Source organism: Diceros bicornis, chromosome 22, assembly GCF_020826845.1.
Source record: "Diceros bicornis minor isolate mBicDic1 chromosome 22, mDicBic1.mat.cur, whole genome shotgun sequence".
In the NCBI taxonomy this organism is placed as follows: Eukaryota; Metazoa; Chordata; class Mammalia; order Perissodactyla; family Rhinocerotidae; genus Diceros; species Diceros bicornis.
Window position 1 is genome coordinate 18,880,518 of NC_080761.1, and position 25,908 is coordinate 18,906,425.

The 25,908-nt window shown below is 39.2% G+C and overlaps 1 protein-coding gene across 7 annotated transcripts in view; it reads left to right on the top strand.

Moving 5' to 3' along the window:
* The first annotated feature begins 5,136 nt into the window (after positions 1 to 5,136).
* LOC131419993 (uncharacterized) overlaps positions 5,137 to 25,908 on the top strand; it is a 56,857-nt gene continuing 36,085 nt past the window's right edge. For 3 of the 7 annotated variants that reach the window (XR_009223425.1, XR_009223424.1, XR_009223426.1), the window contains exons 1-3: positions 5,137 to 6,441; positions 6,997 to 7,050; positions 11,506 to 11,619. Coding sequence is in view for 4 of the 7 variants with exons in the window: in XM_058565641.1 (XP_058421624.1) it covers positions 6,846 to 7,050; positions 11,506 to 11,619 (319 nt within the window). In the remaining 3 variants the exon portion in view is untranslated. Of the gene's footprint in view, positions 6,442 to 6,720; positions 7,051 to 11,505; positions 11,620 to 25,908 lie in introns of all 7 variants that reach the window. The other 4 variants (XM_058565643.1, XM_058565644.1, XM_058565640.1 and 1 more) reach the window with 2 other exon arrangements.

Sequence of the window (25,908 nt, forward strand, 5' to 3'; positions counted from 1 at the left end):
GTTGGGTGCGCGTGCTCCACTGCTGGCAGCCCGGCTTCGGATCCTGGGCGCGCACCGACGCACAGCTTCTCCGGCCATGCTGAGGCCACATCCCACATACAGCAACTAGAAGGATGTGCAGCTATGACATACAACTATCTACCGGGGCTTTGGGGGAAAATAAATAAATAAATAAAATTAAAATCTACACTGTCCAGTATTAATACAACCCCTCTAGCAATCTTTTGTTAACTATTTGCATGGTATGTCTTTTCCATCCTTCTAGTTTCAACATATATTTGTCTTTGAATCTAAGATGTGTCTTTTGTAGATTGCATATGGTTGGGTCTTGCTTTATTATTCATTTTACCAATCTCTGTCTTCTAATTGGGTTTTTTAGACCATTCACATTTAGTGCAGTTATTGATAGAGTCACAGTTACATTTGCCATTTTGCTATTTGTTTTCTATGTCTTAAGTCTTTTTTGTTCCTCTGTTCTTCCTTTACTAACTTCTTTTGTGTTAAAGAAATCTTTTAGCATATCATTTTAATTCCTCTATTGAATATTTTTTACTATATTTTTGAGCTATTTTCCTAGTGTCTGCTCTAGGGATTCCAATATGCATCTTAACTTATGACAGTCTATTTCAAATGAATATTAACTTAATTCCTATGAAATATAGAATGTCTTCTCCAATGTAACTCTATTCTTTTCTCCTCTTGTGCTATTATTTTCATATATATTATATCCATATACCTTACAAAACCAATAATACAGTGTTACAGTTATTTCTTTATACAATCTTATGCCTTTTAAAGAATTTAACAGAAGAGATGAGAAAATATATTTATAAATTCTTTTATTTTTAACCCAGATATTTATTACTTCTGGCACTCTTCATTTCTTCCAGCTGATTTGAGCTACTGTCTGGTGTCATTTTTTTCCAGCCCAAAGAATTTCCTTTAGTATTTCTCATAAATCAGTTCTGATATCAAGAAATTCTTCCAGCCTTTTTAAATTTAGGAATGTCTTTATTTTACCTTTATAATTGGTGGATAGTTTTGCTGGATAAAAAATTCTTCATTAGCAATTTTCTCTTTCAGTATTTCGAATATGTCATTTCTCTGCCTTCTAGGGTCCATTTTCTCTGATGAGAAGTTAGACATTATTTGTATTGATGCTCCCCCATACATATTAAGTTGTTTTTCTCTCTTTTTTTTTTAAGATTTTGTCATTGTATGTGGCTTCCAACAGTTTGACTATGGTGTGTCTAGGTATAAATCTCTTTGTATTTATCCTACTTAGGGTTCAGTAAGCTTCTTGGATGTGTAAATTAATAATTTCTAATCAAATTTGGGAAGTTTTGGATCATTATTTCTTCAAAAAATTATAATAACTATTGGATCCACAATTTGAGGAGGTGTATTAGATGAAATTTGGGACATTTATTGGGAAAGCCTAGGAATCTGGGATGATTACATGTCTTTGGATTCATATATAGCCTGAACTCCTTGGGCACAATGAGTCTCCCTTGATCTCATAAGCAGTTGTTTCTCCCTGTGTGAGGCTATTCCTGCATTACTGCTACTCAACTATCAGATGAATTTCAAAATCATTACCCTGAGTGAAAAAAAAAGCCACACACAAGTACACTGTATTATTCCTTCTGCATGAAACCCTAGAAAAGACAAAACTAATCTAATAGTGACAGACAGAGAGAGAAACAGTTCCCAGATGGAGGCATCGGAACAGTTTAAAAAGTGATCCAATGTATTTGGGCTCTCAATAGATTGCCTCAATTCCTCATTCAGATAAAGTCGGAATACAAGAATATCTTAAGAGGGACATTATGCTCCCAAATCTTTTATAAAATGATCACTACCCACATGAGGATGGATGCCAGGTAAGTATACCTCCCCTAATCCCTGCTAGGATGCACTCAGTGTGAGGTCAAGATCAAGGTGAGGAAATTGTATTCCTTCACTTGTGTGGATTTACCAAGCATCCAGGAAGCCCAAAGTTATTATCAGAGGAGAAGGATATGGTCAAACACCTACTACTAGTTGGTCAGAACTGATATTCTCTGCTCTGTACACTTTGCCTGGCAGGCATACACCTGCCTCTGTACACCTTTGAGGCTTGCTAGGCAGTTCAGTTTTGTTGTATCTGGCACACTCTGCAATTTTAAGGCCTTTTAGGTTTACCAAAAGTCACTGCTTATGAGGAGCTGAGAAAAAGAAGTGAAGATTAACTGAATGCTGCAAGTGGCTCTCTCATGTCTCTTTCTCTCCAGTTCCTAAGGGGTGATCCTAGTATAACTCATCCCTGAAATAAGATGCACACTCTCCTCAGGGCCTGCCTGTAAAACCTCCCTTACTGACGCTAGGCCCATAACAGGAATAAAAAATCAGCTATGCTCTGAGGAAAACTGCAAGGTTTAATCCAGAAAACAAAACAAAACACAACACAAAAGGAACTCAAGATCTTGCTCAATATACAAGCAAAAACTAGGTAGCATATGTGAGGGTGGATCCTTAGGATATTAGACCAGGAAGGATGAATTATGTTCGGATACGGCCAAATTTATCAATATGAGTGTACTCCCTGTGGACTCAAGAGCAGCCCATGCTGCATTTTATACCAATGAGATATATATTTCTCTGACGGGATCCTGACAAATATTTTTTAAAATTCTCAGAGTATTTCTGATGTGCAGCCATCTTTTATGGATCTGTGGTGGTGGCTCTTTGACCATAAAGTTCATTGAAATGAAATAGATGGGCACCCTACTAAGATACTTTTCTACATACCTATCTATATACCTATGAAATTCTAGGTCCCATGGGCAGAAAACTAACACAAAATCATCACAACAGGGATTCAGATTCTCTTTGTAAATTCTTGATATATCCTATTTTATAGATAGGAGGCTTCGACTAAAGAGGAGTCTGGTCCCTTTGACAAAATTCCTCATAACTTAGTCACAAGAATATACAATTAATCATTCCCCAAAAGTCCCCAAGGGAGACCTGTGGCCGTATACCCAACAAATCTCCTTCAAACTGGGTCTACCATGTATGGCGGCATCATTGGAAGTTATGGCTGCTGCAGTTAGTCTTACTTAAGGGTGGTTCTGAAATGTGTGGTGAAAACAAATCTTCCCACCGGGCAGAGTTTAAGGAGGTATATTTACTTGTTTACTTTGTGAAGAGACATGTACTTGAGTTTAGATTTATACTCATTCATGTCCAATAGCTCAATGAGTTAACCAGTAATAGGGGGCTAAACAAGAATAAGACTGGAAAGTTGGTGACAAAAAGGTCTAGAGGAGACATATGTGGATGGAATTCTAGGAATAGGTATTGAATGGGGTTTACACATGCTTAACAGAGGATAGGACATTAGAGGGAAGAGAACAAGTGAGGTTTGGGTATTTATTCCTTTGGGTCTCCGTGCTGAGCCACATAATGGCCTACAATGTTTCTCTTCCTAAGGCCACAGCTCTCATAAGGATGGCCTTTTCTGCCAAGATCTGGTAATGTTATCTATCCTTACTATAGGCCTAGTGGTGATAACGACTCCCTACCATCACTAGTTACAGGATGCTTCACCCCCCCCCCCATGTTTTTAGAGGCTTGTTTGTTAGACTCTCCTCAAGTGTCCCATTGTTTCTTGACAATTGACACCTGTTTCTTAAGGGGACCCTCACTAATAGGTCCCCACAGCAACCCTGATCTAAACTCCATAGGGGTAGGGAATTTAATCTCTTTTATTTGATGTTGCTATCCCAGCATCTAGAATGATGTCTATTGCACAGCAGATTTTCAATAAATGTCTGTTAAACGAACATATATTGTGACCACTTTCTCTCATTCAGGATCTTTATGTGAAAGTCTATCATGATTGATTTAATATAGTTTGACCAGCATTTTTGTGCTTTTCTTTGTAATTTGTTAAAGAATTATAAATGTCAGCAAAAAGCAAGCAAACTTATGTGCATGGAAATCCAAGATAATTAACATAAAAATTTGTTGAAACAATAAGAGAATTCAGCAAGAAACAATGTTAATGCATAAAAACCAACAGCTTTCCTATAAACATGTCTATCTGGAGCACCTGTCTTGACCCCCAATATAACCTCCACACTGGGCTCCAGGGGCGCCAGGATGGGGCTCAGGGGTCGGTGGGTCAGGTGGCTGTAAAGGAACAAGGTGGAGGGCCCGGGTTGAAAAATTATAATTTTACAGCTATATAATTTCAATCCTAAGTACTTCAGTCCTCATCCCCTTTTTTTTTTACAAAATCAATTTTCCTACATAACTCCAAAATTTTTTCACACTTCATCTAAGTAAGAGTAATTTTAATATTTTCAACATCCAATCCACATTCAAGTTTCCCCAATTATCTCCAAATGACTTATGAAAAAATGCTATTTTAATCTGGAGCCAATAGAGGACCATCCCTTGCATTTGGCGGGTAGAGTTCAAGTTTAACCCTTAACCTATTCGGGGCTCGGAGAGAATCTGGGCAGGAGACTTTTAAGAACATTGTTCTTCAGTTTTCTACTACGCGGAAGCGCCGAGAGGGACTTCAAAAATGGACGCGGAGACCTATGGGAAATGTAGTCTTGAATCGTTCTGGCTCAACGCGCGGCACTCTGGGAAGGGGACGCCGATCTCTTTCTGCGCATGTGCAGCCGTAGCCCTGCCGTCTCATTCGTCGTCTCTGGACGCCAGAAAAACGTTGGGGGTTGTCCCGGTCTGCTCGAAAAGTAAAGGGTGCGTGCCTGAGGTGAGAGTGCGGGGGAGCAGCTGTGAAGGGGGCGCCTGTGCCTAGGGATGGGGGCGGGAAGTCTCTGGGACCCCGTCGCCCCCAGCGCAGGTGTGTGCGCCCGGGCGGGCCCTCGGCGGGGGGAAGGCCAGTGGGGGCCCCGGCCCTCGGGCTCCCGGGGCGCGGCTGGGGCTCAGTCCGTCAGGAGCAGGCGCCCGGGGCAGCCCGGGGTCTGCGGGGACCGTGTGCCTGGCCCCGCTGCAGCCCGACCCGAGAAAAGCACAAGTCGGCGGTGGAGGGCGGAGGAGTGCTTTTATAACGAGGACGGTGACCCCGGGTCTGCGGTGCAGCCCGAGCTCTGGAGCCTGAAAGGCCCTCCTTAAGTCCCAGCTCTGTCACCTGTAAGCAGGGGCGACAGAAGGAAGCTAGGTAGGAGGGTTGTCATCTGAAAGTGACATTAATAATGACTGTTTCACGACGTTGTTTCGAAACTTAGATCTAAGTCATCACTTTTTTTAGGCAAGTGACAGGTAGTAAGCCCTAAGTGACAACTGCTAATATAGGTGGAAGACGCTTTGTTTTTTTTTATTGGATGGTGTAATGTAATCTCACAACCACTTTAACAAAAGCCGAGGCTCAGGTTGGTGGAACGATGGGCTTGAGTCAGGAGCTAGCAGTGAGGAAGTTTGGATTCAGGGGCAGGTGTGCTTACTTCAGTCTCGGGCTTCGTCTAATATCACACCTGCCTTAAACTGGCATCGCAGCCCTCACAGCGCTTAGCAAAGTGGCTCGTGCCCAAATCCCCAGGGATAGAAGGGAACGTGAATGTAGGTGGAATCCTACCATGTGTCACATGTATCCTGGGATTTCTAGTGTCTCTTCAGGTCCCTTGGTTCAGACAGAGGTTCCTGGCCCCTTCTGCATTGTCAGGCTTTCTGTCCTGGCCCCTTCTGCATTGTCAGGCTTTCTGTTGTTTAAGTCTGATGTTATAATGAATTCCAAGAGCCAGGTTTTCGCCCCTAAATGAATTTGTTTCTCACATCCATGTCCCAGTTGCCTTGAAACAGAGCAACCCTTGTGAGGTAGGAAGCAGGGGGCCTCTGTGAACAGGAGTCTCACCTGGAAGAGAGCACCCCTCTGACCTTAGACCTCTCTCCAGAGCTTCAGAGCAGAGGCAGAGAGCCCAGAAAGGAGCAGATCCTACATTTGCAGGGTCAGAAGCAGTTCTTGTCCCCCCTGCCCAGAAGGAGCCAGCTTAATGATGATGCCACCTTCAGAAGCCACCACACTGTGTGACAGTGGGCTGTTTGAGCTATCCTTGAGAAGAGCAAGGTGAGCTGGGGTGGCCCAGGGGCAGGCTGCTCAGGAAAGGCCACTTCATAGGAGAGCTTGTGAGGGCAAGGTCCGGGGGTACGGGATAACCAGGCAGAGGGGGGAATTCTGTCTCCACTCCCCTTAAATGGCCTCCACTCCCTACAGATGCTGTGCTGCTATCACAGGTGTCCATCACCATGTGTGACGCTAGTGACATTGTCCAGACGTCACAGGATCCCAGAGTGATGATGTGTGAAGGGTTTTCCAAGGTCATCTACTTCTAACTCTTTTGAAAGCTTTAAAGACATTGGGCCCGAAAGGTTCAGTGACTTGTCCAGGGAAACCCAGTTTGTTTGTGACAGTTCACTCTCTCACAGGTGAGACAAAAGCATCTTATCAAAAGGGCCTTTTGAGAAATACGTCCCAGCTGAAACAAACAATTAAAAATTCCTGCCTTAAAGCATCCGATCTCTTTTACTAGGCTTTCCATGAAATGTCTATACCAACGGTTAAATAATATTACTGAGAAGAATAGATAAATGATGCATGCTCAGTATTTTTCTGCTAAGTTAATTTTAATGAAAGAATAGTGTCTTATCCTTTGATGTAAAGTTTAATTCAACTAATCTTCTGTTGTTTTTATTTCTTTGTGTTAGTCAGAAGGACACATGCATTATTGTGAAATCATCGAGAAAAGTTTGTGTTCACTCAGTAAAAGACTGCAGATTTAAGCCCCATGGTCATTTCATAGTCACACAAAGACAGGTGGTGCCACCTCTCCATGATCCTTCTCGTGCCTTTTCAAGGCCTGGAGGGCCCTATGCCTATTGGGAGGATGATCCCCAACTGGGGTGCTGAGATTTTGGGAGGTGAATTAGGAGATGTAAGGCAGGTCAAATCTCAGGATCCCCGTCTGCTTTCTGTCCTGTCAGCTGAGCCACAGTTCTCTACATTCCCAGGAGCCACAGAAAGTGAACATCCCTCAGGTGAGCTCTTTCTTTATTCCCCACTTTATATTGTAATGAATGTATAAGGTTTAGAGGGATCCATGCATGAAATGGAGAAGGAGAAATAGAAATAGATCAAGTCAATCTTGAGGGAAAATATACCATTTTACTATTAACTGTGATGCTGGCTGTCATCTTTGGATAGATAACCTTGTCAGGACAAGTAGATTCCCTCCAGGTACCAGTTTGTTAAGATTTCATGTTAGTCATGAATGTGCATTGAATTATATTATCTTCTGTGCATCTATTGGAATAAAGCTATAGGTTATTTCCTTTAATCTATAAATACTGTAAACAGTGTAATGGATTTTCTAATATTAATTTGAATTGCTGTATAGACCCTAGTTGCTAATAAGTGTGGTAAGTTGCTTCTTACGTATTTTCCTAGGGCTTTTTGCTAATACTATATTTAGGATTTTTATTTCTGTATCCACAAGTTGGATTTGACTATACTTTCTTGTTTCCCTGTCCTATTATGGTATCTAGGTCATAGTCTCATGAAAGGAAATGGGTGTACTTTCCTACTCTTTCTTTTCTAATAATTTAGATGAGAAAATTGTGTTACATGTAGATTTTGTGAAACTCACCTATAAATTTGGGCCTTCTGAAGACTGTGTGAAGATTTTGATTATTGAATTATTTCATTAGTCATAAACCTATACTGGATTTGTATTTTTTTCTTAGTATAACTTTTGTCATTACATTTTCATAGAAAATTGTTCATTTTTATTTATGATTTTAAATGTATTTTCATGAGCTGATGGGTAGTATTCTCAGAATTTCAAAATCTTTATCTGTTATATCAATAATTTCCTTTTTTGATCAGCTTTTAAATTTTATTTTAATACAAAGGCTGCTAATCTGAAAAGGACAAAATGTGTTCTAGTTGGCCCAATCTGAAACCTAGAATTTCAGGGTCTGAGGGTTTTATTTTATTTTATTTTAGTTTATTTTTATTTTTTTATTTTTGTGAGGAAGATCAGCCCTGAGCTAACATCCATGCCAGTCCTCCTCTTTTTTTTTGCTGAGGAAGACTGGCCTTGAGCTAACATCTGTGCCAATCTTCCTCTACTTTATGTGGGATGCCGCCACAGCATGGCCTGACCAGTGGTGTGGCGGTGCTCACCCGGGATCCGAACCCGGGCCACCAGCAGTGGAGCGCAGGCACTTAACCGCTATACCACGGGCCCGGCCCCCTGAGGGTTTTAATATTTTGTGCTGGCAGTGGACTCTAAAACGTTAGGAGTAGAGGAACATGCCTTTGACATGTTTGTGCTCTCCAGCTTTGCACAGCCACCTATCAGCACCTTTTGCTGACAAGACTATCCTTTCTCCATTGAATTGCCGTGGCACCTCTGTGGGAAGTCAACCAGCAATGTGTGTATGGGTCTGTTTCTGGACTCTTTTCACCTCTGATGATCTGTGTTAGTCCTTTTGCTAATACCACACTGTCTTGATGAGTGTCTCTACAGTAAGTCTTGAAATTAGGTAATGCGAGCCTTCCAACTTTATTCTTTTTTAAAATTGTTTTGGATATTCTCAGTCCTTTCCTTCTTTATAGAAAGTTTTAAAAATCAGCTTGTCTGTCTCTAAAAAGCCTGCTGGGGTTGTCGTTTTGATTGCACTGAACCTATAGAATCTGTAGTATAGATCAATTTGGGGAGAATTAACATCTTGATCATAGTGAGTCTTCCAATTCATGAACACAGGATCTCTCTCCATTTAGTTAGGTGATGTGGAGGGTTTTGAGGGTTTTGGTTTTTATTCTTTTGAGTCAAAAGGGTAGTTTTGACTTACAGTTTAAAAGAGTAACTCTGTGTACTGTTTGAAGATAAGACTCTAGTGGGGCAGTAGTGGAAGCAGGAACAATATAGGAGGCCGTTTCTGTAATCCTAGCAAGAAATGATGATCATAAGGGTGTTAGTTACTTTGAAGTGGTCAGGTTGTGGATGTAGTTGAAGGTAGAGCCAACAGTCTGAGAACGTGCATTTCTTCCCTACAGCCTTGCAAATAGAGTGTATCAAACTTTGAATTTTTACCAGTGTGATTTAAAAATGATCTCTCAGTTTAGTTTTATAAGCTTTGCTCTCCTCATGAGTGAGGTGGAACATCTTTTTTTGTTTGTAGTTCATCTATATTTCTTTGTTGTTGAACTCTTTATCCCTTACTCGTTTTCGTATTGCTGTGCTGATTTTTTTTTTGTGTGTGTGTGTGTGAGGCAGGGTGGCCCTGAACTAACATCTGTTGCCAATCTTCCTCTTTTTGCTTGAGGAAGATTGTCCCTGAGCTAACATCTGTGCCAGTGTCCCTCTACTTTGTATGTGGGATGCCACCACAGGATGGCTTGATGAGTGGTGTGTAGATCTGTGCCCAGGACACGAACCCACGAACCCCAGGCCGCCAAAGTGGAGCACACGAATTTAACCGCCATGCCACTGGGCCGGCCTCTTGCTGTGCTGATTTTAATGACTGTATCCAGTATATCTTCATATCCCTTTTCTGTGCTATAAATTGCACAGTTTTCCTGCAGTTTTTTGTATTTTTGCTTTGCTCATGATTTTTTTTTTGTGCCATAAAGACATTTGATTTTTATATTGTTAAATTAAGCAGTTTTGTCTTTTCCGATTCCTGGATTTTCAGGCATAGTTGGGTATTTCCCACTCTAACTTTGTAAAATCATTGTTCTGTGTAGTCTTCTAGAATGTGATTTTATTTTTTACATTTAGATCTAGAATGCATTTTAATTTTGTCCTGCTCTGTGATGTGAGAGAGATCTGTCTTTTCCCAGACGGCCTCTAGCTGTCCCCATGATATTAGTGTCCAGCTTTTCCGCACTCATTTGTATGATGTCACCTGTATTCAAACAGAAAGTTTACTCTGTTAGTTGTTCTCCCCACCACACACTTTGTTCCAGGTCTTGTTCACTGGAAGCTTGGATGTCTTTCTGGGCCCTCATCAGCACCCTGCTCCTTCTCCCCACTTCTCTGTTTGCATTAGATTGTGGGCAGCATTGTCCTGTTTTTCTTATCTAATACGATCTTACCCTCTTATCTTCCAGCATTTGTTCAAATTTTCAGGCCTTCTGCTGGGACATTTCTCTGTATTCCTTTTTTGTCATGGTTTTATAGTAGCTTTTATATTTTACCTGAGCATGTTTTTGGAGGTCGGGGTTGTAAATGTTTGTGCTCAGTCTATTCCCTTGAACTAGAGAAATCATTTATGCTTCTAACTCTCTCTTCTCTTAATTTCCAGTACTCTAATCTTTCTGATTTCTCTTTCCAACGTTTAGAAATTCCTTCTCAACTTTCGTGGCCTATTCTTTTTCCACCTGCCTCTTAAATTTTGCTCTTCCCTTGATTTCTGTACTTAGTCCTTTTCTGTCTTCAGTATCTATGTTCTTTCTGAGCCAGCCCTTTTTCTCTAATGACTTCAGTTACCATCTTGATGACTAATGTCTCTTAAATCCTTATTTGCGTTTTAGACCTACCTCTCTGTTCCAGAATTATGCAACAACAGTGAAATAAGTAATTTCATCTGTGTGTTCCACAGGGGTTTTGAGTGCAAAGGAAAAACATCTGCCTCGCTACGACCCAACCTCTGACTCTTATTTATTCTGCCAGTCTCTTTGTATGGCATCAGCATCTACCCCGTTGCTTGTGCAGCATCTCTGTGTATAGCTGCACAAGAAAATAATGACCATGTTTTGTTTCCTATAGTTTAGTTTCCCGTTCTTTATCTTTGTTGCTTTGCCTTAATATTTGTAATCTCTTAAATTAGGTCTTTTGTTTTGCTGCTTAAGACATTGTCCACTATTTGTCATAACTGGGGATGCTAGTGGCATCTAGTCAGTAGAAGACAGGGATACTGATAAAGATCCTAAAATACACAGGACAGTCTTTCACAAAAAATAGCATCATCCGGTCCACAGTGTCAGTAGTGCCAAGTTGAAGAATGCTCAGTGTTCTAGAGCATTGCTGAAGTATGAATCTGGTCGTGTATAATACTTCCCAGGCTTACATGTATCTCTTTGTTGGTTCCCTATTACCCCAGAAGAGATCTCCAGGTTGGGGTGTGTATATTTTGCAGAGTGCTCAGCATAATCTATTGGTGTATGGGAAGTGTATACAGGAATCCTATTTATAATAACTTTACCTAAAAAAATAAGGCACTAAGCTTTCTCATTGTATTAAGTGACAATATTTGTGTATAAATTAAAACAAATATGAATAAATCAGAGCATGAGAATAATTTTTTTTACTAAGTGTGTATGTATCTTGTAAGTGTAAGACAGAGTTAGGGCCGTGATAGTTATCCTTTATAGTATTTTGTTTTAAACTCTGAACAGTAAACATAGTAAAACTTAGTTTCCAGAAATATTTTCCATGTCCCTGATTCTGGACCCTCCAGAAATTGATTAGAAATGTGCTGTTACAGGTCCCAGTGTCATTCAGGGACGTGACTGTGGAGTTCACCAGGAGGAGTGGCAGCAGGTGGGCCCTGTACAGAGATGTGATGAGGCTGGAGAGCTACAGCCACCTCGTCTCTGTGGTGAGTAGCCCTTACCATGCAACTCCCTTTAGTCTGCAAATTCTGCTTTTTCTTTTTTAAGTGTTAATCACTTTCGTGGAGATGTATTTAATGGAAAATAAAACTCAGCACTTTCAGTGTATAAGTCAGTGAGTTTTGAAAAATTATACAGTCGATGACCATCATCAAAATCATGATTTGGAATATTTCCATCATCCCAGAAAGATCCTTGTACCCCTTTGCAGTAAGTCCCCTCCCTCCACCCGTACCTCTCAGACCCCTCAGAGCAATCACTGGTCTGCTTTCCATTGCAGTAGTTTTGCCTTCTCTTGACTTTCATATAAATGGAATCATAAAGTATATTCTCTCTTTTGTCTGGCTTCTTTCGCTTAGAAGAATACTTTTGAGACTCGTGCATGTGCGTGTATCGCTAGTTTATTCTTTCTGTCCTGAGTAGTGTTCCTTTGTGTGCATAAACCACAGTTTATCATCCTTTCAGTTGATAGACACGTGGGTTCTTTTTCAATTTGGGGCTATTGTGAAATAAAGATGCTATGAACATTCACATACAAGTCTTTGTGTTGACATGTTTTCGTTTCTCTTATGTAAATACCTGGCGGGGGGGGCTTGCTGGGTCTTTTGGTAAGTTTATATGTAACTGTAGGAGAAACTGCCAAATATTTCCAAGCTGGCTGTACTGTTTTTCATGCCCATAAGCAATGTCTGAGAGTTCTTATTGCTTTCTGGTTACCAACAGATGCTTTGGTAAATCTTATTATTTTTAAACATTCTAGTTGGTATATGGTTGTATCTTACTGAGTTTTAATTTGCATTTCCCTGGTGACTAACAATGTTGAACCTCTTTTCATATGCGTTTTAACCATTCATAATCTCCTTTAATGAAGTGTCTGATCAAATCTTTAGCCCGTTTTTTGTTTAGTTTATTGTTTTTTTGGTCTTATTGTTGAGTTGAAGAAGTTCAGACCTTTATCAAATGTGTTTTGCAAACTTTTTTTCTCCATCTCTGGCTTGCATTTTTAAGAAGAAAATGTTATCAGATTGTTTTTGGTTTTTACACATACTTTTAAAAAACCTTTATATGACATAATTATAGATTCACAGGTATTAGCACAGTTGTATTCTTCACAAGTTTCTCCCAATGGTTATGTCTTACATAACTATAATATAGTTTACTCAACACCAGTAAATAGACGTTGGTACAATGTGTGTGAATAGCTCTGTGCCATTTTATCACATGTGGAGATTCGTGTAACACCACCAGAATGAAGATACAGAACTGTTGTATCACCACAAAGATTTCTCTCATGCTTCCTCTTCGTAATTATACCCATCCCTTCTCCCACACCTTCCCTGATCTCTGCCCACTACTGATCTGCTCTGCATCTCTATAATTGTGCCATTTCAGGAACGTTATATAGATGGAATCAGAGTATTTGATGTGAGATTGGGATCCATCCAAGTTGTAGTGTGTATCAATTGTGTTATTTCTTTTAATACCACATAGTATTCCACTGTATGAATGTATCATAGTTTGTTTAGCCATTCACCTATTGAAGGACATTTTGCTTGTTTCTAATTTTTGGCTGTTATAAATAAAGCTGCTGTGAACAATCATGTTCAGGTTTTTGTGTGAACATAAATTATTTTCTCTGGGATAAATGCCCAGGAGTGTGATTAGGGTTGTATGGTAAGTATATATTTTGTTCTTTAAGAAACTACCAAAGGGCCGGCCCCGTGGCGTAGCGGTTAAGTGCGTGCGCTCTGATGCAGGTGGCCCGGGTTCGGATCCTGGGCGCGCACAGACGCACTGCTTCTCCGGCCATGCTGAGGCCGCGTCCCACATACAGCAACTAGAAGAATGTGCAACTATGACATACAACTATCTACTGGGGCTTTGGGGGAAAAATAAATAAATAAAATTATTATTAAAAAAAAAGAAACTGCCAAAATATCTTGCAGAATGGTTGTACCATTTTGCATTTCCACCAGCAGTGTATTGAAATCCAGTTACTTCCTATCCTTCCTAGTACGTGATACTGTCACTATTTTTTTTATTGAGGTAACATTGCTGTATAACATTATATAAATTTCAAGTGTACATCGTTTTTTCGACTTCTGTATAGATTACATCGTGTTCACCACCAAAAGTCTAGTTTTTGCCATCTGTCACTGTACAAATGTGCCCGTTTACTTCATTGTGCCCTCCCCCGACCCCCCTTCCCCTGTGGTGACCACTAATCTGTTCTCTGTATCTTGGTGTTTGTTGTTGTTTTTTTTATCTTCCACATATGAGTGAAATCATATGGTGTTTATCTTTCTACGTTTGTCTTATTTCACATAGCATATTACCCTCAAGGTCCATTTATGTTGTCACGAATGGCAAAATTTCATCTTTTTTTTATGGTTGAGTAGTATTCCATTGTATATATACCACATCTTCTTTATCCGTTCTTCCATTGATGAGCACTTAGGTTATGTCCAAATCTTGGCTATAGTGAATAATGCTGCCATGAACATAGGGGTGTGTATATCTTTTCTAAATAGTGTTTTCGTATTCTTTGGATAAGTACCCATAAATGGAAGAGCTGGATCATATGGTAATTCTATTTTTAATTTTTTGAGGAATTTTCATACTGTTTTCCATAGTGGCTGCACCAATTTACATTCCCACCAGCGGTGTATGAGGGTTCCCTTTTCTCCACATCCTCACCAACACTTATTACGTCTTGTCTTTTTAATAATAGCCATTCTGATGGGCATGAGGTGATACCTCATTGTGGTTTGCATTTCCCTAAAAATTACTGATGTTGAACATCTTGTAATGTACCTATTGACTATCTGTATATCTTCTTTGGAAAAATGTTCAGATCCTCTGCCCATATTTTGATTTTGTTTTTTTGTTGTTAAGTTGTATGAGTTCTTTATATATTTTGGGTAGTAACCCCTTATCAGATAAATAATTTGCTGATATCTTCTCCCAATTGGTAGGTTGTCTTCTCATTTTTTGATGGTTTCCTTTGCCTTGCAGAAGCTTTTTAGTTTGATGTAGTCCCATTAGTTTATTTTTTCTTTTGTTTCCCTTACCTGAGGAGACATATTCAAAAAGATACTGCTAAGACTGATGTCAAAAAGCGTACTGCCTGTTTTCTTCTAGGAGTTTTATGGTTTGGTCTTACATTCAAGTCTTTAATCCATTTTGAGCTCATTTTTATGTATGGTGTAAGATAATGGTCTACTTTCATTCTTTTGCATGTGGCTGCCCCGTTTTCCCAATACCATTTATTGAAGAGACTTTCCTTTCTCCATTGTTATGTTTTTGGCTCCTTTGTTGAAAATTGGCTGTCCATAAATGTGTGAGTTTATTTCTGGGCTGTCAGTTCTTTTTATTTTTTTATTTTTTGTGAGGAAGATCAGCTCTGAGCTAACATCCATGCCAATCCTCCTCTTTTTGCTGAGGAAGACTGGCCCTGAGCTAACATCATGCCGATCTTCCTCTACTTTATGTGGGACGCCGCCACAGCATGGCCTGATAAGTGGTGCGTTGGTGCGCGCCCGGCATCTGAACTCAGGCCGCCAGCAGCGGAGCGCGAGCACTTAACTGCTATGCCATGGGGCCGGCCCCTGGGCTGTCAGTTCTGTTTCATTTATCTGTGTGTCTGTTTTTCTGCCAGTACCATGCTGTTTTGATTACTACAGCTTTGTAGTATATTTTGAAATCAGGGAATGTGATGCCTCCAGCTTTCTTCTTTTTTCTCTGGATTGCTTTTGCTATTTGGGGACTTTTGTTGTTCTGTATAAATTTTAGGAATCTTTGTTCTATTTCCATGAAAAATGTCATTGGAGTTTTGATAGAGATTGTATTGAATCTGTAGATTGCTTTAGGTAAGATGGACTTTTTAACATGTTAATTCTTCCAGTCCATGAGCACAGAATATCTTTCCATTTATTTACGTCTTCTTCAATTTCTTTCAACCATGTCTTATAGTCTTCATTGTATAGATCTTTCACTTCCTTGGTTAAATTTATTCCTAGCTATTTAATTCTTTTTGTTGCGATTGTAAATGGGATTATATTCTTGACTTCTCTTTCTGCTAGTTTGTTTTTAGTTTTTTGGTGGATTCTTTAGGGTTTTCTATATATAAAATCTTGTCATCCACAAATAGTGACAGTTTTACTTCTTCCTTTCCAATTTGGATACCTTTTATTTATTTTTCTTGCCTAATTGCTCTGGCAGGACTTCCAGTACTGTGCTGAATAAGAATGGCAAGAGTGGGCATCCTTGTCTTGTTCCTGTTCTTTGAGGGATAGCTTTCAGTTTTTTGCCATTGAGTATAATGTTACCTGTGGGTTTGTTGTATATGGCCTTTATTATGTTGCAGTACTTTCCTCTATACTTATTTTATTGAGCGTTATTATCATAAATGGATGCTGAATCTTGTTGACTGCTTTCGCTGCATCTATTGGGATGACAATGTGATTTTTATTCTTCATTTTTTTAGTATGGTGTATCACCTTGATTGATTGTGGATGTTGAACTAATATCTAATATCCCTGGAATAAATCCCACTTGATCATGGTGTATGATCCTTTTAATGTATTGTTGTAATCAATTTGCTAATATTTTGTTGAGGATTTTGGCATCTATGTTCGTCAGTGATATTGGGCTATAATTTTCTTTTTTTGTGTTGTTCTTGTCTGGTTTTGGTATCAGAGTAATGTTGGCTTCGTAAAATGAGTTAGGAAGTGTCCTATCCTCTTCAGTTTTTTTGCTAGAGTTTGAGAAGGATAGGTATTAAATCTTCTTTGAATGTTTGGTAGAATTCACTAGAGAAGCGATTTGGTCCTGGAATTTTGTTTTTTGGGAGGTTTTTAGTTACTATTTCAATCTCCTTACTAGTGGTTGATCTGTTCAGATTCTCTATTTCTTCTTGATACAGTTTTTGGATGTTGTATGATTCTAAGAATTTATCCATTTCTTCTAGGTTATCCAATTTGTTGATGTATAGCTTTTCATAGTATTGTCTTGTAATCCTTTGTATTTCTGTGATATGGGTTGTGATTTCTTCTCTTTCCTTTCTGATTTTATTTATTTGAGCCTTCTCTCTCTTTTTTCTCAGTGAGTCTAGGTAAAGGTTTGTCCATTTTGTTTATGTTTTCAAAGAACCAGCTCTTAGTTTCATTGATCTTTTTTATTGTCTTTTTGGTCTCTATTTTGTTTATTTCAGCTCGGATTTTTATTATTTCCTTTCTTCTACTGACTTTGGGCTTCATTTGTTCTTCTTTTTCTGATTCTTTTAGATGTAGTGTTAGATTGTTTATTTGAGATTTTTCCTGTTTCTCGAGGTAGGCCTGTATTACTATAAACTTCCCTCTTAGTACTGCTTTTGCTGCATCCCATAGATTTTGGTACATTGTATATTCATTTTCATTTGTCTCTAGGTATTTTTTGATTTCTCCTTTAATTTCGTTTTTGGTCCAATAGTTAATCAATAACATGTTGTTTAGTCTCCACAGATTTGTGGCTTTTCCAACTTTCTTCTGGTGGTTGATTTCTAGTTTCATACCATTGTGGTTGGAAAAGATGCTTGATATAATTTCAGTCTTCTTAAATTTATTGAGAGTTGTTTTGTTTCCCCCAAAATTTATTCTTTAAATAAGCTCTCTGCTTCCTTTCCTTCTCTTCTCCTTCTGGGATACCCCATAATTATCATTATGTTGCTTTTCCCAATTGAGTCAGATATTTCTCATAGAATTTCTTCATTTTTTTTTCTATCTTTAAGAATGTTCCATGTGCACTTGAGAAGAGTGTGTATTCTGCTGCTTTTGGTTGGAACGTTATATATGTATCTATTAAATCCATCTGGTCTAGTATTTCATTTAAGGTCGATGTTTCCTTGTTGATTTTCTGTCTGGATGATCTATCCATTGATGTAAGTGGGATATTAAAGTCCCCTACTATTATTGTGTTGCTGTCAATTTCTCCCTTTAATAGTTAATACTGCCCTGTTAATAGTTGTTTTATATACTTTGGTGCTCCTATGTTAGGTGCATATATATTAATAAGTGTTATGTCTTCTTGATAGATTGTCTCCTTTATCTTTATATATATAATGCCTGTCTTTGTCTCTTGTTTTCTTTTTTGGCTTGAAGTCTATTTTGTCTGATAGAATTATGGCTACACCTGCTTTCTTTTGGTTGCCATTTGCTTGGAGTATCATCTTCCATCCCCATCTCTTCACTCTGAGCCTGTGTTTGTCTTTCTTTAGAGCTGAGATGGGTCTCCTGGAGGCAGCATTTTGTTGGGTCTTTTTAAAAATATATCCAGCCACTCTGTCTTTTGATTGGTGAATTCAGTCCATTTACACTTAGGGTAATTACTGATATATAGGGATTTAATACTGCCATTTTATCTTTTGTTTTCTGGTTGCTCTATATTTCCTTTGTTTCTTTTTCCTCGCGTTTCTCTCTACCATTTCAGTTTGATGGTTTTTGTTGATGTCTTTCTCAGTTTTATCTTTTTTTATGTTTTGTGACTCTGCTCTGAATTTTTGTTTTGTGATTACCAAGAGGTTTGTATAAAAGGTCTCGTAGATGAGATAGTCCTTTTTCTGTTGATAGCATTTTTTCTTCATTTGCCTATACAGGTTCTGTCCTTTTTTTCTTCCCCTGCTATTTTTTGTTGTCACAAATTATTTCTTTTTGTATTGTGAATATGTTACCAAATTGGAGTGGTTATAGTCATTTTTAATGCTTTCTTTCCATTTAACCTTTATGTTATAAGTGTTTACTCCCCTATTCTAATATGTATTTGTAGTTTTCTGATTCTCTCTCTGTATCACCTTGGTTAAAGCGTTGTCTACCTTTGCCTTTTCGTTTCATGTAGAAGAGCTCTTTTTGACATTTCTTGTAAGGCAGGTCTAGTGGTGATGAATTCCCTCAGTTTCTGTTTGTTCCTCAGACTCTATTTCTCCTTCATATTCGAAAGATAACTTTGCTGGATCAAGTATTCTTGGCTGACAATTTTTATCTTTCAATATTTTGAATATATCATTCCACTCTCTCCTGGCCTGTAGAGTTTCTGCTGAGAAGTCTGCTGATAGCCTAATGGGGGTTCCTTTGTAAGTTATTTTCTTCTCTCTGGCCTCCGTTAACATTCTTTCTTTGTCATTGACTTTTGACAGTTTTAATATAATGTGTCTTGGAGAAGGTCTTTTTACATTGAGATAATTAGATGTTGTGTCAGCTTCCTGTACTTCTATATTCAGTTCCTTCCCCAGGTTTGGGAAATTCTCTGCCATTATTTCTTTAAATAAGCTCTCTGCTTCCTTTCCTTTTCTTCTCCTTCTGGGATACCCCATAATTATCATTATGTTGCTTTTCCTAATTGAGTCAGATATTTCTCATAAAATTTCTTTCTTTTTTTTTTTTTAAGTCCTGGTTCTCTCTCCTCTTCCACGGGAATCATTTCTAGATTTATATCTTCGAGTTCACTAATTCTCTTTCCCGTGGAAACATGATCTGTTCTATTGCCAATGTTTTCTGCTTTATTCTTCATCTCATTTATTCAGTTCTTCGGCTCCAGAAGTTCTGTTTGGTTCTTTTTCAGTTTCAGATTCTCTGGTGAAGTACTCCTTCTGTTCATTAATTTTTATTCCTGAGCTCACTGAACTGTCTTTCTGAGTTTTCTTATAGCTTGTTGAGTTTTTCATGACAGCTATTATAAGTTCTCTGTCAGTTAGATCACAATCTTCTGTGACTTCAGGTTTGGCTTCTGGAGAATTGTCATTTTCCTTTTGTGATACCATGTTACCATAATTTTTCATGGTGCTTGATGAGTTGTTCTTCTGCTGGCGCATTTGTATTAATGAACATCTTTCTTATTTGGGTAAGGCTTTGGTTACTTTGATTCTGAGCTAGTTCTGGTTGTATTTGAGGGCCAGTGCTTTCCACCCACCACTGCCTCTTCCAGAGGTTATATCAGTACCCTAGTTGTGCTGCTTGTGCTTCCGAGGTTGCTGGTGCCTTTCTGCTTCCGGTGTCACTGCAGTTATAGGCATCGCCGCTGGGGTCACCAGGATGTTGGGCACCTCTGCTCTTTCTAGGGTCATTTGGGTTATCAGTTTCCTCACTGCGGTGGGGGGAGGGAGAGACTGAGGTGGACGCCAGGGTCACAGATACCTCTGCCACATCCAGGGTTGTTGGCTTCGCAGGTGCTGCTGCTGTGGGTGGGGGGACCGGGGTTGTGCTGGGGGAACTGGGGTCACGGGCTCTAGTGTCATTACTACTGCGTTCTCCATGGCCTTTGGTGCTGCTACAGCCAGGGGTCCAATGCTGCAGCTAGGGGGCTGCTGCTATGCATGTCACTTCCACTGATATCCCTGGATTTTCTGGAGGTGTTGGCACTGCCACTGCCAGGGGCACTGGGTTCGCAGGTGTTACTGCTGTTGCCGGGTGGGCTGGGGTTGTGGGCATCGCTGCCACCACCACAGGGGGAGAGGTACCTGGGTCACAGGCACCACCGCGGTTCTTGGAGCCTCCAGTTGCAAACACCGCCACATTTTCTGGAGGCTCTGGTCTTGGGCATAGCCACAGTCCCTGGAGCCTCCTGTCTTGGGAACTGCCTCTGCTGCTCCCCTAGTTCCAGCGCCTCCACGTGGTCCAGTCCACTCACCGTCAGAGGTATAGATGTATGGATCTCTAAGGCATTCTAGCGTGCTGTGCAGAGGATCCTTTGTTGGTCTGTGGATGTCCTATTGGAGCAAAAGGAGCAACTCACTCTGCCACAATGCTGACATCACTCTGTATTGTCACTATTTTTTGTATTAGTCATTGTGATAGGTGTATAATGATATCTTATCATGGCCTTAATTTGCATTTCTTTAATGGCTAGTGAAGTTAAATATCTTTTCATGTGCTCATATGCCATCTATATATCCTTATATGGTAAAATGTCTGTTCATGGCTTTTGCACATTTTTTCCATCTTATTGGTATAATGAGAAATAAAAATTTTATATATTTAGGGTGTACAGCTTGATGTTTTGATATACATATACATTGTGAATTAATTGCCACTATCAAGCTAATTAACATATACGTCACCTGATAGTTGTTTTATTTTCTGTGTGGGAAGAACGCTTAAGATCTACTCTCTTGGCAAATTTCAAGAATACTGTACAGTATTATTAACTATAGTCACATTGCTGCTGTACACTAGATCTCCATAGCATCTTGCATTACTGAACTTTATACCCCTTGACCAACATCTGCATTCCTCATCTCCCCAGTTCTGGAAACCACCATTCTACTCTCTGTTTCTATAAGTTTAACTGTTTTAGATTCCACTGTGATCATGCAATATTTGTCTCTTTGTGTCTGGCTTATTGCATTTAGCATAATCTCAAGGTTTATCCACGTTGGGGCAAATGTCAGGATTTACTTTCTTTGTTTGGCTGAATAATATTCCATTGTATGTATATATACCACATCTTCTTTAATCATTCTCCCATCAATGGACATTTAGATTGTTTCCATATCTTGGCTATTTTGAATAATGTTGCAGTGAACATGGGGGTGCAGATATCTCTTTGAGATCTTAATTTCATTTCCTTTGGGTACATACCCAGAGGTGGAATAGCTGGATCATAGGGTAGTTCTATTTTTAGTTTCCTGAGGAACCTCCATACTGTTTTCACTAATGGCTCTACCCATTTACATTCCTACCGACAGTGTACAGGGTTCTGTTTTCTCCACATCCTCACCAACATTTATCTTTTATCTTTTTCATAATTATCATTCTCTAACAGGTGTGAGGTGATAAGTCATTGTGGTTTTGATTTGCATTTCCCTGATGATTAGTGACGTTGAGCACGTTTTTGTATACTTGGCCATTTGTATGGCTTCTTTTGAGAAATGTCAGCTCAGGTGCTTTGCCAATTTTTTAAATCTGGTTTTTTGCTTTTTTGTTGTTGAGTTGTAAGACTTCCTTATATGTTTTGGAAATTTACCCCTTATAATTATTATTATAATTTGCAAATATTTTCTCCCATTCCATAAGTTGCCTTTTCACTCTGTTGATTCTTTCCTTTGCTGTGCAGAAGCTTTTTAGTTTGATGCAATCTCACTTGTCTATTTTTGCTTTTGTTTCCTGTGTTTTGGTGTCATATCCAAAAACCATTGCCAAGATTGATGTCAAGGTGTTTTTTCCCTATGTTTTCTTCTAGGAGTTGCCAAGGTCTCCAGTGACTTCCTTATTGTTAAACCTGATGCACACCTTTCTATCTTTGTCTCACTTGGCTGCACAGCAGCTGTGGATGATGATAACGTCCTCTTGGAGACACTCTCTTTACTAAACTTTCATAACTCAGTAGTCTCATGATTTCCCTCCTGTGTATATTCGATTGTAGTACATTGTCTTGGATTTTATAAAGGCATCCAAACTCAACACTCCCAGACTGAACTCACAGTCTTTCTCTGCAGATACTTTTCCTCCTATGTTCTTCTTCAGAATGAATGCCTCCCCTTTGCATGGATGCTAAAGCTAATGACTCAGGCAACATCTTTGAATATCCTTTTTCCCTCAGTACCCAGTCTCTCATCCCATCACCAACCAGTCAGTCAGTGCTGATTATCACAGTCCCTAAATAGCTCTCAAATACTTCTACTTTTCTGCATCCTTTCTGAAACCACGCTAGTTCAAGTAACCAACTAAATAACTGGATGACCTTAATGACTTCATGCCTCTAAGCCTCAATTTCCTAGTTTGTAAAATGAGGCAGTTAGAATGAACACCAGATTTTTTCCTTCTCTATATTCTGTGATTATAAAAATTTAAAACCAAGGAGAGGCTCAGGGCAAAATCTGTTCCAGTGCTTTGGGAGACCATCTCACTTTCTCCATTTAAATTAAATATTGGGATGACCGAGATTATGCCTCATATCCTCCCATAGCACTGCTCTTAAGGACAGTCTCAGGGTCTTCAAGACAACTTTATATAATAAGGCCCTTTCTCTAAAATAGGGATCTGCCTTATGCCATGTTTTGAGATGTAGAAAATATTTTAGAATGAGATTCTAATGTTGGTAACAGATTTATCTACCTTGTTTTGTTAATTCATCTGAAAGCTTCTATTCTTGAAAATGTCCCATGTGGGGAGAAAAAAAGTCCCGTATAAAGCTTTAGTCTGTCTTTGTTGACTACCTCTTGAGTGTATATAAACAACCTGGATTACAGGAAAATGTTGATGGAAATTTGGGGGAGGGGCAGTGATAAAGGAGTTTGGTTGGTTTTCAGCATTGCTAAGGTCAAAATGAAAGCATTGTAAAAGAAGAGTCAAGATTTAGGTCAGGGCTTTCTATGGAAAAAAAAATTAAAAACCATAAGCAGGTGGAAAAAGTTAAGTGACATAGTATAGCAGATTCCACTAATGAGTTTAATAGGCAGCCATTTTAATGGCAGAGAGAGTAGATTGCAAAGTGAGAAGTTGGGAAAATTCAAGGGGCAAGAGCCAGAAAAGCAAAGGGTCCCTTCCTACCCTGAGGATTCTTTTGGTTCTGAAGTATCTTAGCCCAGATGAGTGAGGACCTGGGGAGGATGTCATAGATCCTCTAAAAGGAGCATCCGTCAACTGGAGGAAGATGTGCCATCTCTCTCCAAAGCTCATTAGCAGATTGAAAGTGGGACCCTGCATTACTCTGATTAGGATTAATTTTCTAATTCTAGGGATGGAACTCTCCTGTACGTGAGTCAGCCTTCACACAAAAACACAGACTCCGCTGGTGTGGATAAAACACAAGTAACCTTTACTGCTGCCTCCCAACTTCCCAGGACCTAGTGGGAAGGAAAAGGGAGGTTCTCTAACAAAGAGGGTAGGTAAGGGTTGGAGTTTTCCAGCTCTCCAAGCCAGGTGCAGGTTCCACGAATGGGGGAGAAATATGATTCCATCTTTCTGGTAGCCTGAGACTTTGGGAAAACTGGGTCCTTCTGATGTGGTTAGGGAAGACATGGTACTTCCAACAGCCGCTGCAGCAGGGCAACAACAAGATCACAGATGAGATGAGGAACCTGTTACCTCAGAGCCTCCCAGGGAGAGGGCATTTGGGCTCCTACCATTTACTGGGATAACTGATTCATGGACCTTTGGAAAATGCGAAGTCATCCAAGGGCTAGCCTCCTCAGGAAAAATTAACTTGCCGATCCCTTTAAAATATGTAACTAAAAGCTATCTACACTTTTATATGTTAAATATATTGTTGAGGCTTCATTTCAAATTGTTATATTGTGAAACTGTTTCAGATAGCATTAAATCCAAGGCAGTGGCTTTCAGACTCTTGACAGCAACTCACGAAAAAATATATAGAATGATTTTTATCATAAATCAGTATATACATGCACACACACAAAACTAGTACAAAAGTTTTATGAAACTTTACCCTATTACATGTAATGCATTCTAATATTATCTATTCCATTTTATTTTGTTTTTTAAGTGCCTGTCACAACCCCTAAAATTATTTCATAGTCCACTAATGGGTCAGGACCTGCCGTTTGAAAAACGCTATTTTAAAATTATGGGTTCCAGGTACCCTAACCGGTGGTCTGGTGTCCAGATGTTTAAAACGCTCATTAAAATGCATCATAAAAAAGCAGTATTTGCTAAAGGAACTTCAGTCCCTATCCTATAAAGAACACTGTCTTGGGGATTCCTACCATAAGTCACCAAATGAATAACCAGCCTTCCCTTTCCAGACCTGAGATGTGAGCTCTACACTGAGTAAAAATGACATAAAATCAGGACAGAGTTGGAAAAGGAGACCCATCACCAAATGCAATGTGTGGTCCCTCTGGAAACCATAAAGTAGCCTAGAGTGAGGTGAGGGGAACAAAACAGAAAAACAATATTAATGGAGAAAAGATCAAGCTTGCAACTTTTGTCTCTAAGCTTCGCAAGGTGCACGTGTGCTTTCCAACCCTATGAGACAGAGTGATGTTCAGGATGACTCCACTAATCATGTGGCCTTGAGTATCTCAGTATCTCAGCCGACATCAGTTAAGTCATTTAAAGGATAACTGCAACTTAAATTAGTTCATCCTAATTATGCAAAAATGATAAATTCAAATAAGCAAGGTAATTCGCTTCTGAATTAAAGTTTTTCAATCACTTGGCATCTCAAAGCAAATGGGTAATGTTACCAATTATATCAATTTGATTCTAAATTTAAATACATAAACGTGATGAACTGAATTAAAATTCTTACTTGGTATGCACTTAACTTGTTAACGTTTGCGGTATGGTAGCAAACCTCATTCAAGACGTGAGACAGGGTCCTGTCCTTGAAAACCAAAGAAGGTTGTCACAAAAGTGCCTTTGTGAGAATCTAGCAACAGAATGCGTCCCCGAAATGTATTAAACAAGCTATCCCACAGGAAAAGTAAGGTAGATCACACTAGTAAAGGCAACACTATGGAAGCTTATGAAATAATTATCAAGGGAAATATTTGATAAATAATAAAAATATTCAGTGTTAGGAAGCAGTATGATAAGCTTTGACATGGTTGCACCTGTGAGTGTAGGACTTTCATAGGAAGGAAAGAAATGGAAATTTATTGACTATCTATGTTTTGCCAAGCATCACTAATACTTTAAAATACATGATAGCATTGGAAACTAGGAATCAGAGATGTTAAATAACTTGTCCTAGGTCACACAGTGGTAAATGACAGAACTAGAATTTAAACTCCATCTTCTGATTACACATCAGTTTTTCTTGTCACATCGATACCTGAACCAGTATTGATACCTGATACTTTATCCTGAACCAGTACTCAAAATATGATAGTGCTTAAAAGATTTGCTGAAACATTTCTTAAGATTTCTGATCAAGGTCAATTCAGATTCCAGTTTCAAGGCTAATGAGTAATAAAGTGTTCTTTAAAAGGAAAAAAATCATAAAAAATATACATTCATTCTGAACATATATACATTATGAATCTTTCAGACATTTAATATTCTTTATGTCTCATGTAAGGATGAAAAAAGTTATCTATTGCTCTATAATAAACCACAACAAAGTATAGCAGCTTGAAGGAGTAATTCTTGTCTCTTATTGTTGTGTGGATTGGGTGGGGTTGGCTGGGAAGTTCTTGCTTGGGGTCTCCTAGGAAGTGCAGTCAGTTGTCAGCTGGGACTGCAATCATCTCTAGGCCCAATTGGGCTGGATGTGAAGATGGTTCACTCCTAGGGTGGCAGGAGATGCTGGCTATTATCTTATTTGGGGCTGCCAACTGGAGG